The sequence below is a fragment of the Drosophila montana genome, unplaced genomic scaffold (assembly GCF_035044405.1).
Source record: "Drosophila montana isolate Dmon_TW-CO22-7 unplaced genomic scaffold, ASM3504440v1 contig_2081_1, whole genome shotgun sequence".
NCBI lineage: Eukaryota > Metazoa > Arthropoda > Insecta > Diptera > Drosophilidae > Drosophila > Drosophila montana.
Genome location: NW_026996991.1, coordinates 1,751,833 through 1,767,230, shown reverse-complemented (window position 1 = coordinate 1,767,230; position 15,398 = coordinate 1,751,833). Strand labels below are relative to the sequence as shown.

Sequence of the window (15,398 nt, the reverse complement as noted above, 5' to 3'; positions counted from 1 at the left end):
TAATCTCTATTAAAAATGCAATTTTTTTATTAGTAAATAAAATGTTTTTTTATTTTTTTTATTAATCCCAATTTGATATTGGGTTCAAGTTTTTTAAATGACTATGTTTAAGGTCACTTATTTGCAAAAGTTTATATAAATACTTATTTATACATATATGTATATATGTACATATGGAAGTGAATTTAGTTTATCTCCCCTGTACCTTCGCCACTTTTCACTGGAAGTTTGACGATTTTTCTATATTCCCAAAAGGATTATCCACATCCATCTCACTTTGTCTAGGAAGTTTAATTGGAAGTGTGTGTATGTAGTATGTGGAAGCTACTTTTTTTGTTATACCCAAATGGATTTGGGTTTTGGTATTTCAAGGCCTTTAAGTCTTTGCCGGCTCCGTCTCGCCACGTACCGCAACGGTCGCAGCGGCCGCCAGTTCAGCCTGGCGCTGTTCCTCCTCCAGTTCGAGACGCTCCACCTTTTTGATTTTGCTCAGTTTCCCTGAAAATACCAAGGTGAATGCGATCCATATTAAGTATGTACTGAACTCACTTGCACACTTCAGCATAATGGTGCCCCACCAGATTGACCAGCCCCAACCGACAAAGCAGAAGAGCACACAGAAGAATTGTGACACTGCGACAATAATATTTATGATAAAGGATCCGATACGGGCATGCGCGCTGTCGAACTGCGAGAAACGTGGAATTCCCACACACAAGCAGAATAGTCCAGAGAGCAGGGTGCCTACAGATATGTTGCGCTTTAAAATGTGTATAAGGATTTGATATAAGGAAAAACTAACCTAAGCCCGGAAAGATGACATTGCAAAAGGCGCAAAACCAGGCGAGGTAAAGCGGCAGCACGGGTATGGCACCTTTCATCTTGGAAGTATACTCCACCAGATCATTATGCAGCTTGCGACGCGTTTCCTAAAGGTTGAACAAAGTTGAAGCAAGAATGGAAAACAGTCAGATACATATATAGTAGGGGCAGGAAACATTCCCCTGGCTCAGAAGCTAGCTACTCCTAGCGCCATTTTCACCTAGGTGAGCTGATCGGTGAAGCACGTCTTAAATGACGTTCTGTCAATCGATTTAAAAACATCTAAGTAAAATCAATTGGATGAAACTCAAAAAATTGTCATACAACAGTTTTTCTTCCATTTCCCGACTATTTGGACGCGTTTCTAATAATTATCTATGTAGAATTTTAAAAAAAATAGGTTTGAATCGAATTGGGGGGTGGGTGAAAGACGAAAAACTTCATGCAACCGTTTTTCATAAGTTTTCCACCCTTGTAAGTGTAATTTCCAGAAACGATGTCTTAGTCTTAAGTCATAAAAGGCTACTGTAATAAGTTAAGCTGTGAAGCTCTTACGGTTTAGGCTGCGCGCCGATCATCAGTCAGTCAGTCAATCAATCAGGACTTACTTCACTGGCTGGTGGCGCTTTAATACTTTGTCGGCGTGCATCGGAGCCGCGGCGCGGTTTCTTGCGGCAGCAGAGCAGCATAAGCCAAAAACGCCTGCAGCAACTCCTGAAATCGCAAATGATGTATCTATATGCTCGAATATACTCTCTCCGGGTATCTCGCTCGACTTACATCTTGGTGACGTCCTCGGCCACTGTCGCTGTTGACGGCGCCACTGAAGAGCCCTCCAGTACGGCTGCATCTGTAGCAGCTATGCCCAGCTCCGGATCCTGATCCCGCCATGCCACTTTGGGTTCTGCGGCGGCCGCTCTCTGCCGCCGGCAGGGTATGCAAAAGCAGCATTTCCTTAGCTCCGTCTCGTCGCCGGTTACGGGATCGACTTTGTTAACGGAGCGACAGCAGAAAACCTTTCTCAGGCACAGACCACACTTGCTCTGCTGCTGCTGCTGCTGGTGGTGCTGCTGCTTTGGTCGCATGGAAGTGGATTGATGCATTGGCTCCACGCTCATTTTGGTCTCTTTCTCCTCTGAACTCGCAGTTGGTTTTGGCTTTTTGCGGCAGCTCTTGCAGCAATTTGATGTTGGCCAACAGCGCGACTTCTTCGCGTGTTTGGACTCATCAATTATCTCCAGCTGGGTTGTTGTGGTTGAGGCACTGCTCCGGGCACTCGAGAGTACAGGCTGCTCTTCAGTGGCGTCATGTAGGCGCTCCTTCCGCATACCGCAGCAGCGCATGCAGCGGGAGCGACGGAATCGCATGCAAAGCGTGGTGCAGCAGCGGCAGCAGCCACCTTTGGCCACATCCTCCTTGAGGAACTCCTGACTGCTGGTTCTAGAAAATAAATAAAAAAAAGGAAGACGGCTTAGAAAAGTTTAGCGGCTAAAACCTAATCCGCAGAAGACAGCAGCTTGGGAAGGCTTAAAAACAAATGGGGAAAATGGGAAACTGGGTTTGAACCAGCTTGCAGCCTTGATCTATAATAGATATTCGTTGTCCATCGGAAATTGGCCGAGTATAATCACTGTGGGTAATAACCATAGACCTTGTCCTTTTTGTAATATCATGGAAATAATTTGCACACAATTTGCATGGGGCACATTTATTATGCAAATCGATTTCGTGCCCTGCGGCTGCGGTGCATTCCCATCATTTGCATTTTAGCATATTTAATGACTTTTGCATTCAATACGATAAAGATGAACTGCACGAGAGCACATACATTAGCATATGTATGCGCATATTTCAGCTAATAGGTCAAAAGGTTGCCCTATAGCATATACTTATAATACTTCATTCATGGAACCGATTGTTATATTGTTACGCACACGCATTGCCTGGGTTATTAAACCCACTTTAAGTTCAAGGTTAGCCCTTTCTTTGCCCAAGTCGGGCACTTTAATTTAACATAAATTAGCCCAAACTTACACAATTTTCCACTCGACCACGTGCCAAAGAGAACCTACACGCCAATAAATAAGATTTCAACGACCGCACGAGCCAACGACCAAACTTATTTTGGAGGTCGAGAAAGAAACTACAAGTTTTGTACTTTCCCAACTTTTGACGCATTAACTACTTAATTAATATAGCGTATATGGTATATACGGAAAATAAACAAACTTTGCTAGACGAGCTTTTGGTTGTTTTCACCCAAACGGATATATTTCCGCACCAATCAGTTAATTTTACTTAATTGCTTAGATATCCTTATACACGTATATATAGATATATATAAATAAAGCAAACTTTGATTTAGTAGGTTTTGGTTTACTCCCAAACTCTGATCTGATTATCAAACAATTATCTTAATAGACCATGTATAAATTTTTGTTTGGTTTACCCAAATAAATTGTTATCCGCATCTGTGAAAGATGACCGAGTTCTTTTTCTTCTTTGTCAACATTTTTAAAATTTAAAAAACCCATATTGGAAACCACTTAAAATATTTATGATTTTTTTGTTTACCTAAATAGATATTTATCCGCATTAATTAACGAATTCTGCGGTAGATCTATGTGAAAGATGACCGAGTTCTTTTTCTTCTTTGTCAACATTTTGAATACTTAAACGTTAGGAATCACTCGTTTAATAATGTTCATCAATTGTTCTTCGATTCAATCTTTTTGGGAGTAACTTTTGTGCTGCGCTTGGCGCGATTGTCCGGCTGTAACTGATTTGTTATTGCGGCATGAAACTTTGGACATGCCACGAAAACTAAGTAAGCAGGCAGATTGTTATGTAGTTAGTGTGTGCACACCTCTCGACTGGCGGACCTGCAATACCATATATACCCACACGTATGTAGGCTTGTATATGCATTGAAGGACGCCGCCGCTCACGACCAACGTTGAGGACGACAAGCCAGCGAACGGATATCCTTAAAGGCGTTTCGTATGGTCGCCCAGGCCCCAAACCCCAACTAGCTCGTAAATTTATTGACGCATTTATGAGTGGCTTGGCGGCTCCTTGCCCACCACATACACAACTTTATATATATATATATATATAAATATACTTATACTCCTATATACATATAAATGTTGTATGTGGAGCTGCGTGGTTTGGTGGTCTAAAGTTTTACCCGCACGGTTCTTGTTCGGCGAGTTTCCGGCTATGTAAATTTCCTGGCCAAGGGGTATATGGCTGGCAATTGTTTTTACTTGGAGACTTTAAGGACGTGGCAAAAAGTTAGTAGACTTCACAAAAAAAAAAACTATGGCAAATTGCGTCGGGTTTTTATTTACTATATAAAAATTGTCGAACAGGTCTCATGTGCCCCATAGAGGACGCGTCCAACTAGCAGGGCCAAGCGTTTTTATTTACATTTTCCGACCGTGGGAAAATTAAATTTTAATCGTAGACAAGTGGATTTTGCCTAATCGGTCTAGAAGGGAAAATATACTAAGCAGTTGCAATCAACCTGTTTTTTTTTATTGGACTTCGGTAGCTATTCAAATAATTAGACTTCCATTGGTTCAAAATAAAACCTTAACAAAAAAAACCGTCTACCTTGGAGGGATGTATTTTCCGAAAAATGTTAAACATTAATCCCGTGAGTTTTGACAAAAATCTTTGAAAATTCTTTTAAAGCGGATCAAATAAAATAGAATACATTCAATCCCTTCTTAACCCTTCACTTAGGCAACTACTGTAAAACTTTAGCTATCTTCCTCTTAAGCTTTGGGCTACGAGTTAATGATTAGTAAATCAGTCCATCTATCAGTCAGTTTGTCGAGCAGCTTATGTCAGTACATCAGTCCATCAATCAGCTCTACATACATACACAAATTTCTGTATCTGTGAATCCGCTGAGTTAGCTACTTACTTGGCAATTCCCCCGCTGCCTGCTGTCGAGCCACCCTGTCCGTCGGGTGAAAGTCTTTTGTCATCCACTGGAAAATCGTCGCCATGACCAGCCGCAGATGTTGCGTGTTCAAAGTTGACGGCGCGTTCCTCCTGCAAATTGGATTTATCACAGTCGGCTTCTGGCTTGGCCGAGACGCCGTGTGCAGTGGTCTGAGCGCTGGCCGCGTCCGCATCGATTGCATTCAGCACGGAAATGGATGCTTCAATGGGCTGCGTTGGTGGCAGGGGGGACTTTTGTGTCTCGGAGGGGGAGCTGCGCTGGGCATTGCTGCCATCGGCTGTGTCCAGGCGCGGGGCGGCGTCGTGTGACTTGGCCAGCATTGTGACTCCACTTGGGGTGGGCGAGGCACCAGTAACTGGGGCAAGTCCTGATTCGTTTTCGTGCGTTTTATGGTCAATTAAATGTTCATTAACTGTTTTGTGTGCCTCGGTGGTGGCCGCTGCGCTGGACTTCTGTGTGGCCTCTAGGGCATCCGAACTTGTTGCAGTCGGACCCAAGCTATCACTGCCGGCCAGTGGATCCGCCTGGCTGTTAGATGCTGTGTATAAAATGTAGAGAGAGAGTTTAACTGTAATAGAGAGAAACAACAGACAGCTACGGATTCAGCCAAGGCATGGTATGAGCTCAGAGCCATCTTCTTTTAAGGCTTAAGCGTTTTGGCATATTGAAAGTGAATTCATTGATAAAATAGACATACCCTCGACTTCCGTAGTCAGTTCCGGTACCGTTGCCACTTTGCGATTCTGTGCAGAATCGCCTCGCTTCTTGTTGCTTATCATACTGAGTCGCGAGCTCATGCGGATCAGTGTGGACGTGTTTGAACCTTGTCGCTTGACGGCGCTGCTTTTGGCTGGAGTCGCATTCACTTCGCTGCGGACAGCGGGCAGCGCGTCTGCCGCTGCATTTACTGCGTTGCCCACATGCATTGCTAGCGGCTTCATGCTGTCCGCCGCGATGTCCTTAGCAGCAGCAGTAGCAGCAGTAGCCTCCACTTTTTCCGGCGACTCTTTTTGCTTCGATTTCGTGGATGGACTTTCGTTAGGTTTCTTATTGTTCAGCTGGGATCCAGTGCGGGCTAGGGGCTTGGGTAAGCCGCTAGCTCCATTTGTTTTGGTGGCAGGTTTCTCTGTTTTACCGCTGTTTTGTCCTGGTTCCTGTTTCTGCGGCTTAGCAGGAGTTTTTGGCTTGGTTGCTTGGTTTTTGGGTGTGGATTTCGCCAGGACTTTACCTCCGTTACGCTTGACACCCAACTCGGGCTTACTTATTGACGAGGTCTTCTTTTTGGCACTTTCAGCTTTGCTTGACTTTGCCTTGGGGCTGCTTTTGGACAGTACTTGTGCTGGCTTTTTGCCCTTTGACGCTCCTGATTTATCAGAGGGCTTGTCTGCCTGCTTCTTGGATGGAGAACTGGACTTGGAGGCATTCCGACTAACGCTTGTGCTTGTTGGTATGCGTGAGCGGGAATTCCTACGTTGACTACTTGAGGGCGTCTTATTGCTTTCACGTCTTGGCGAAGGTTTTGCCTGCTTGGCCGCTGGACTCAGTGACATTCTGCGCGCAGCCATTCCTTTTATTGTTTGGCGTTTAGGACTCGTAGAAATGGATTTTCTGCGATTAGGTGTGGTATCAGCTTGTCGATCATTGCGGAATGAAGTCGCTGGTGAAATGCTTGTTGCACGTAAGGATGAACGCACGCTCAGTCGAGAGTTAGCACGAGAGTTGGCCTGGGAATCTGCCCTAGAGTTGGCCCGAGAGTTGACCTGAGAATCTGCCCGCGAGTTAGCCCGTGAGTTGCCCCGAGAGTTGGCCTGAGAAGTATCCTTAGTTTGGGCTATGCGTGAGGAGGGCCTGGAAGGTGGCCCTCGGGAAACTGGACGACTGCCATTGAAGCGAGTGGGCGTCAATCTGCTGTCGACATGCGTCGCACCCTGGTTGTCAATGCTACTGCGAATCGTGGCCTGCGAAGGTGACCGACTGTTGCTCGCCTGGGAGTTGCGGCCGGACAAGCTGGACAAATTGGCAAAGTCCTTAAGTGGTGAATTGGAGCGACTGTTTGGATATGAATCCTGGCGACTGCGCACTGGTATGCGTGACATGGAATCACGACGCATCGACAACTCAGAAGGCGTATCCCGGTGAGCAGCCTCATAAGCATCCCCATGCAGTGGACTATCCTTGCCGCTATCCTTGTTTGGCGTACCTATAATGGGCGATAGAGTGCTTGGCTTGGCAATCTTGGCACGCTTTAAGTCCTTGCTGGCAAAGGGTTGACGTCTTGGGCTCTTCTCCTTGCGTGGCGGTTGATAGACGGAATTGCGACGTTGTGCAGTGGTTGGCAGTGTTGATAGCGTCGATGGTCGACGAAAGCTGAAGTCGGAGGTGGTGATGCTGCTCAGATTGGAGCTGCGACGATCGGAAGCGGTTTGCGTGGAGCTGCGGCGCTCTGGCGATGTGGAACTTGAACGTCGTCTCGCCTGGATGCGCATTGGATCAAACGCAGACTTCGCAAGATGTGTACCAATCGTCAGGTCATCCAAACTTAACCAATTCGAGCTGGGTGGGTTGCGAGGGAAGTCGTCTGCCTTATTTATAACTCCAAGCAGTCCACGCTGCTTGCGTGTTGGGTTCGGGTTTGGCTTTAAAGGACGCGGCAGTGTACCCGGTGGTATAATCGAAGGTTCTTTATCCAGTTCCATGGAAGATCTATGCAGTCGGGGTATACCGCTGCGATATGGATCCGTTATTAAGGGCAACGCTTCCAGACTCTTGATCCGCTGGCCAAACGGAGATGAGCCCATATTCATGGAACCACGACGCTGCACACGTGGCGTATACGTGTCCACCGATGAGGTCAACGAATCTCTCTGCTGCAGTATGCCCTTGGTGGGCATGGCCAATTTGCTTGGACTGTAACGCCCGCTCATGTTAAATTGCACAGAGGGGCGTGGCGAGTCATCAATGGCCAGCTGGCTGTTGGGCGTGTGAGCGCTTGTCGGCAGTTGCGGTAAGCGAGATGCAGTCAGCGACTTGCGCCGCGGCCTCACCTGCGGCTGGGCTGTATTGGAGGAGGTAGTGGTTGACTGTAGGGAGGGATGTCGAGCTGCGGGCACTCGTGTTCGACGCGGCGCCACAGGCGTGGCACTGGGACTGTGGCTGAGCGAGGTTTTAGGTGAGCGCAACGAGAGTATGGTGAAGGAGGACTTCTTGTGCAGGCGAGTATCACCCACGCTTTGGAGAAAGAAAAACGGAAATAAGAAATGAGAGCTAAAGCTATTCACTCCAAACCTTACCGATATTCACCGCCCGTTGAGACCGAGTCCTTGAAAACCACTGGTGACAAAGTCTGTGATTGCGGTTGCTCCTCCGTAGGCGAGATATCAATGCTGGATTCAGCTGGAGGCGGCTGACTGTGATGCACACTGGGTGTTCGTGGCGTCTCCAGGCCGTATGCTCGCATGGTCTCCAGTAGCTGTCGTTCATGGAGCAGCAGCTCCTGTTGCTGTTGCTGCAGATATTGCTTTGGCGATAGTATGAGATTCCTGTCCATGGTGGGAGTTGTGCTTGTCATCGGTGAACATTCGCGCATTTGCTGTCCTTGATTGTTTAACAATTGTTCCTCGCCGCCGCTGCTCGAACCATTCGAGTCCTGCAGCATTGTGGCCAGGGGCGACAGCGGCATCTCCTCGTGCTTCATGGACATCACCATTTTGGAGCTTGGCCGTAGCTTTGGTATGCGACTGAACTCTGCGAAGTGCTGAGCTGTTGGACGGTACCAATCCAGGCCACTGCTCGCATACGAGCCCGATATAGGTCTAGAAAATTTATAAATTGATTAGTTATCCTCTTTGCATTTTGCTCTTGGTCTTCCTCCGCTTACCTGTGCTCGGTCTGTGATTCCAGCTCGTCGAATGTATTATCCGGAGCTTGTGCTGCCTGCTCATATTCACATTCATAAACATCCGGCTTGTTGACTATGTCCTGCGGTGCGAGTAACATAAAATTCGGGGAGTCAAGCTGCTCGGAGCTGGAGCCACCACTCGAATTGGGTAGTATTTGAATGTCGGGCGGTTGCAGACGTGGTATGGATTGAGCCTGAGCTCTGCTGTAGGGCACATTGGAGAAGAGCCGGCGTCCACCCTCGTGGTGGCCCATGAGGGTGTTGAGGGCAACGGCAGCCACAAGTGTATCCTCCTCGGAACTGGGCATGTCCATAGATCCGGCACGTATGGTCTCAAAGGCGGCCGTGCCAAAATAATCCTCGGGCTGCGGTGGGGGCACTGGATCACCAAATAGGCTGCTGTACGGCTGATTACTCGCGGACGTCTTCTCCATGTAGAGCGTCTCTGAGACGATCTCTGAGCTGCGCTTATAGCTGACATTGCTCTGTGCAGATGGGGACATTATGCGACTGGGATCGTAGCTAAAGTCCACGGATATGATGGCTGGCGTAGCTGCGGCTGTGTCTGTGTCCGTGGGTGACCTTATTGGCTGGGCTATTGTCGAGATGAGTGTTGGTGATGGCGATGATGAATAGGACAATGTTTGCTGCATGATTTTTCATTTGTGCTGCTCTCTCCACCCGATGCTACACTGATGCTAAGCGAAAAACTCCTTGGGCGAAATGCAGAGGGGTACAGGAAGCACGCCGTTCTTTCAATGTGAGCTGCAATTGTTGTAGCCTGGAAGAAGTGCCATTGTTCTTAATTCTGTAACAAGAATGAAAAATGCGCTTAATATATAAGGTCAAAAATGTGCCTTATGTTTCTTAATCCAACCCACTTATCATTGCTTATTTGTGATTAAAAATGAATGCCAATATTCGGCCTAAATTGGTTTAAATACTCTCTCTCTCTTTCTCTCTGTCTTTCTCCCTTTCTAATTTCCTGCGAGTGCGTGTAGTCAGTAGGCGTCCGCCTGGTAAACGAGAAATTGCCGGTTCGAACGCCCAGTTTTTCGACTGAGTTATTGCTCAGCACAATTTTTCTTTACACCTATAATCTTTTTCTTTTGAATTACCAAACCCGTCAACTGTTTATAGAAAACATTTGATGTTTATTTATAATTATACGCGGAGAGCCTTACTAAAAAACTCAAGTCCTTCGGCTGCACAAGTAAAGTAAGTGACGCGAGGCAACTAAAACTATATCGGCGCACTTACGTATCCAATTTTACAGCCATAGACTGTCAGTTAGACCTTCTGGCCAATGCAATGTCAGTGCACCAAACACGCGAAGCTCCACAGGCCGACTGAAGACAGGCCCAAGCCCGGGCAAATGTGCAACGAAAAAGTCGATATACGATGCATAAAAAAAAGTGTTGCGAAAAATAGTAATTATTATTTACAACAATATATTATATCTACTGGCTTTTCTAATATCTAGTATTTCACTGCCATTGCCATTGAGCGTTGCTTGAGCTGATAAAGCAACAGACAGCTCAATGTACCCCCAGGCTGCAGTTAACAGTCCAGCGAGTGTTTATACCCTGAGCTAGAGATGTGTTGGGTATATCTGGTACGTTAAAATATTTTGAATTTTATGCTCAGATCCAGCACAAAGCCATGGTCGAAACTTTTTAAATACGCAATTCAAAAAAACTATATAAATGCCACTCAGCTTAAACTTAAATTTGGAGCAGTCTTTTTATACCTTTGCAGAGGGTATTTTAATTTTGTCGTGAAATGTGTTACGCATAGAAGGAGACATTTCCGACCCCATAAAGTATATATATTCTTAATCAGTATCAACAGCCGAGTCGATATAGCCATATATGTCGGAACCAGCTGGATCCGTCTACTATATCATATAGCTGCCATAGCAACGATCGGTCGAAAAGTAGGCTCTTGCATGGAAAACTTTTGGGTTTTTCAAGGTATCTTAACCACACTCGGCATTAACTATTTTCCCTGTGCTTCTTAGATACGAGCAACCCACTATGAGCATTATGAAAAGGTTGGGTCTGCAAGGGTATTAAATCTTCGGCGTGCGGAAGATAGCACTTCTTTCTCGTTATTAAAGTGCACTCAATTCGAACCATCATAGATTTAAACTGTTGCATGCTTACAGGGTATTTCAATGTCGTGTGCTATGCTACTTTTCGCTTATTATTTATTTGCCTTCAAATGATGTTCGCTAACGAGAGCATAACTTGTGCGTGTCTAGATTATGGCTATGCCTCGCGTTGCATGTTGCAAATTGCTGAGTAATGTTGCACTTTAAAGCTGCACCGAATACCACTGAATTCCCAACAAAAATTTGCAATGACTTTAACTGTAGTTAAGCAATCTCCTCTTTTATCTTTTGTACATGTCTTAAATTAATTAGTGAAAGTGTTTTGAGCTAAACTAAGCAGTAATTTTTGTGGCAATCATTATAGTATTAAAGCATTTGCTTTTACAAAGTCAAAAGGTCTTAAAGCTCGAACCAAAACCTATTAAATCCTAAAGTCACCGTTTAAATATCGCTGGCTGCGGCTTATAGTATCATTATAAACAAAAAGGATATTACTCATTTGTTTCTAGTAATGCGGGAAATTCCACCCGCAACAGTGGTAAATTGGCGGAAAGCGGTTGTATGAAAGTTTTTTGTTTACCATCCGATCGGCCCCAAACTTATTTTCAAATATCTTTGCTCAAATTCATTTGAGGGGTGTTTCACACTTTTCGAAAAATCCGTTCCTCCTTGGTGGAAATGGAGGTCAAAGATTTGGTGGGTGACGTTTCGCACTCAAATTCGTTTCCAAAGATCTATAAGAAAAATCATTTGAGACGTGTTTTACACTTTTCGAAGAATTCAAACTTCTTCGGGGGGAATGCGATTTAAAGACTTTTTGGGCGAAGTTTAAAGTTGTGTCCGATTTGCTTCAAACTTATTTTCAAAGCTCTACATAAGAACTTAATAAATACGTATTTCAGCGATTTGGGAAATTCCACTCGCAACAGTGGTAAATTGGCGGAAAACGTTTGTATGAAAGTTATTTGTTTACCGTCCGATCAGTTTCAAAATCATTTCATCTTTGTTTGAGAACATTGATTTTATGACATACGTGCCACGGGCAAGGCCGGGTTATACCCGCTAGTGTATAATATAATAATGTTTTTGAAGTCATTTACTTAAGAACGCATCAAACATTTGCCATCAACAAAACGGAAATCACTTAAAAATAAGTTATTCCGTTTTTGGGTTAAATCCAATGAGAATCGACTAAAGTGTCAACCGCTCGCCAAGGCGAAATCAAAGCAAAATTTGTAATTGCTTTGAAAGACACTCGAGTTGGCAAATTGGCTACGTGAAGTAGTAAACGTGAATTCGCCGTCGAATTTCGCCGCAAATTCGAGCGGTTGCAGAACCGCTGCCGTCGCATGCTAGTTTCGTGTGTGTGTGTGTGTGTGAGTGTGATTGTGATTGTGTTTGTTCACTTGCCGCGTGGCACCTGTTGGTATGACACGCGATGTGCATTTGATGTGTGTGTGTATGTGTGTGAATATATATACATATGTATATATATGCGTGTGTGTCCGTATATGTGGAGCACTGTTACAGTTACAATTTTTGCATGCGTTATAAGCCAGAAAACAATTTGATTAACCTATATTAAAAGGCTTTACGCACAGGCAAACTAAACTTTTGGCTTAAAAATGACGTGAAATCTATTTTCAATACACACACTCACACACATGGTTGCACTTGTGTGTGTGTGTGCTGGGACATGGGACTTTACACTCGCGCGCACACGAGGGGTCCACCTTCGTTTGCCTTCTCCTTGGCTTTGGTTCAGGGGGTCAAAATAGCAACAATTTCACACACATTTGCCTTGTGCCCTGCGCCGACAAGTCAACAACCAGGCAGCACTTGAATGACCAACGACTTGCCACGCTCCTGGCGCCGCACTGTTGCAACATGAAAGCAGCACACACAGTGCCAACAACCACAACAACATCTATTAATGTGCCACACACAGTCATAGAAGACTTTTCCGTAAGGCGTTTTGGCTAAAAGAAAATCCTTGGTTAGTGTCGTGATGGCAAATTTCCATTCAGCTTAAGACTTGCCAATTTTCTTTAGCTTTAAGAATTGAAAAATTTCGTTACTTTCATTGAAATTCTGAACATTCGATTGTTAGCTTATTTCGAGCTTTAAACTTAAGGAATTAAATAGTTTGTTTTCCTTAGTATTTTTTTATATTTAACTTTATTCCCGAATTTATTTTCGCTTTAGAAAATCGTTATGTTAATTTGTAGTTTTTCTCCTTAAACAATATTTATTTATGTTTTGCTTTTTGTGGAAATGTTATGCCCGATTTTATTATTAATGCAGTAAACTGTGTTTAGAAATTTAAAAAAAAAAATAATAGTAGAATTGTAGAATGTTTTTAATGGAATTGAACAATAGTTGTATATAAGGTTTCCTTCTAAAAAAAGAACGTGTAGTACTTTATTTCGATAACCAATTTTCACTCAACTTAAAAGTTCACTATTGTTTTCACTTTAAGATTTAAGTACTTTAGTATTAGGATTTAAGTTTTGTTATATTAGATTGCAAGTTGCAACATAAGTTGTTTTTTTTTTTAACATTCCTCCCGACTTATTGACCGTTTAACATATGCAGGCTTTAAAATTGACTGCGTTTCTTTTATTTAGGACTGTTTAATTGACTCATTGAAATTTCAGTTGGGTTTCCTTTTTTTAAAAATATTACACCTTAGGCTACACTTAAATGTGGAGGAATGCTTATTTAAAATGTGGCAGGATTGTGTGTGTGTACATACAATTATTTAAATCGAATTAAGAGGCAGAGCACAACGCGCTTTTCGCATCGATCCGATGCACTTGCCGTTCGTTGGAAAACTAAACCGCTGAAAGAAAATGCCTTCTTATACTACGTGTTGTCGTTGTTGCCGCCGTCATCGTCGTCGACGTCGTCGCCGTCGCCGTCGTCGTCCTCCTGGCCAGCCAAGCTAAGGCAGCGTTTCTTTGATGTGTCCAGTTGTTTTACCTCTGAATGTTATTAGGCAGCCGAAGTAGCCACCGGAGTCGGTCGGCTGCCCGTCGCTGAAACGTATACGTGGGTCAGTAAACCTACTTCCGGTTGACATAAATACGCCTTGGACATGAAAACTTGCCACTGTCGGTGCGGCCCACCAGTTGTTGTTTTTGTTGTTTTTAGACTGACATTCTATGGCTATAGATATGAATTTAGTTTTTTTATTTAATTTCTTTCTTTTTTTTGGGCTGCGTGCCTCTCAATTTCTGTTGCAGAATATCAGCAAAAAGAATATGTACCAAGACTTTTGTGCCCAAATCTTAAACATTGTCAAAATTCGGCCAAGGTCGAAGTCCTTAAGCTAAGCACGAAATTCTTAAACTTATCTTAAACAGGCGCAATTCCCCCAAAAAAAAGACAGAAATCCAGCAGAGTAATAAGCAGGGTGTACTTAAATCAAGTATTTGCAAATTTGTACCTAAATTAAACATTTTAAATAACAAAATAATTATTATGAATGCAAAATGTTTTAAAATTGTAGGTGTTAAAGTATCGGGCGGTCAGGTTCACCTGGCGACGCCGGGTAACTTCTTCTTAGTCCAAAAAATAGTTGGGAATTCCAATTCGCAAATAGTTTAAGCTTTTAGGCACTCGTTACGGTTTGAAAGCCTTTTGGGGCTGGGTTTCCTTGCTCGACCCACACACTCAGTGTAATCGCTGTGCTGACCTTAATCAGCGGTACCAAACCCAGAATCATATTTGGCCTGGCCAGGCTTTCAATCTAATTTCTATTATACAAAACTGCACCTTGCACTGGGTGCGACTTGCAACAAGCTGATAGCTATTCATGCTAATTTCTGGGCGCACAAATGTTTTCACGCGATGCCGATTTAAAGCACGGCCAATAAATTAATATCAATTGCTCAGAAGCGAACAATATGTTAGACCAAGCCCATGTGGGAAATCTGTGAAATTCCTATTACTGGCAGAATGCGCTATTTTTTATTAGCACAAACTCCAAGGGGAATTCCGGGGCCGCATTATGGCTCCTTTTTAATTTGTTTGCAATTTAACTTAACCTCCTTTTTAGCTTGTTGGTGAAAAGCAAATGCCTAAATCACATTTAATTTAGTTGCCGAAAATACTACGCTACTTTTCCTTTTGACCTCCCACCTGCTTGTGCCTAATATCCTTGACCCCAATGCTCGTTTTTTTTGCTTACGCATTGAAGCTTTGGCAAACACTTGGACCATGGTGCGTATGATTTTTGCCATTTTCCAAACAATGCGTTCTTATATTGATTTGGCACATAATACAGGACTGTACTGGCACAATTTAACTTCGTTTAACTTGTGGAATTGCGTGATTTATTAAGAAAACATTTTTTTATTCTCTTCTCCCAATGGGAATATTGTGTTTGGGCAATGCCCGCTTGTTTGTCGCTTAGCTTCTATGGACGCATATCGCAGTAAAAGCCAGCAGGGAGGGTTCCAACCAAGAGAATAAATATTTGAAGAACATACTTTTCTAAACTTTGAGCTCAAACCAAAGGGACCAAAATAAAATTAACCATAAAAATCTGTTCACCTATGGCAGAAGTAGGAGATTTTAAGTCAAAA

At 43.8% G+C, this 15,398-nt stretch overlaps 1 protein-coding gene across 3 annotated transcripts; it reads right to left on the bottom strand.

Moving 5' to 3' along the window:
* Nucleotides 1-66: 66 nt before the first annotated feature.
* On the bottom strand, nt 67-13,633 carry stum (stumble). 3 transcript variants are annotated; one of them, XM_064679987.1, is made up of 11 exons: nt 13,565-13,604; nt 9,957-10,045; nt 8,676-9,504; nt 8,089-8,610; nt 5,496-8,026; nt 4,757-5,336; nt 1,603-2,262; nt 1,431-1,536; nt 803-929; nt 550-744; nt 67-498 (listed from the first exon to the last, which is right to left on the bottom strand). In XM_064679987.1, the coding sequence occupies exons 3-11, from the start codon at nt 9,347-9,349 to the stop codon at nt 377-379; spliced, it is 5,517 nt and encodes a 1,838-aa protein (XP_064536057.1). In that variant the 5' UTR covers nt 9,350-9,504; nt 9,957-10,045; nt 13,565-13,604; the 3' UTR covers nt 67-376. The 3 variants fall into 3 exon arrangements, with proteins under 3 accessions (XP_064536057.1, XP_064536056.1, XP_064536058.1); XM_064679986.1 differs by lacking the exon at nt 9,957-10,045 and having other exon boundaries at nt 13,565-13,633; XM_064679988.1 differs by lacking the exons at nt 67-498; nt 550-744; nt 9,957-10,045 and having other exon boundaries at nt 832-929; nt 1,378-1,536; nt 13,565-13,633.
* Nucleotides 13,634-15,398: the final 1,765 nt, after the last annotated feature.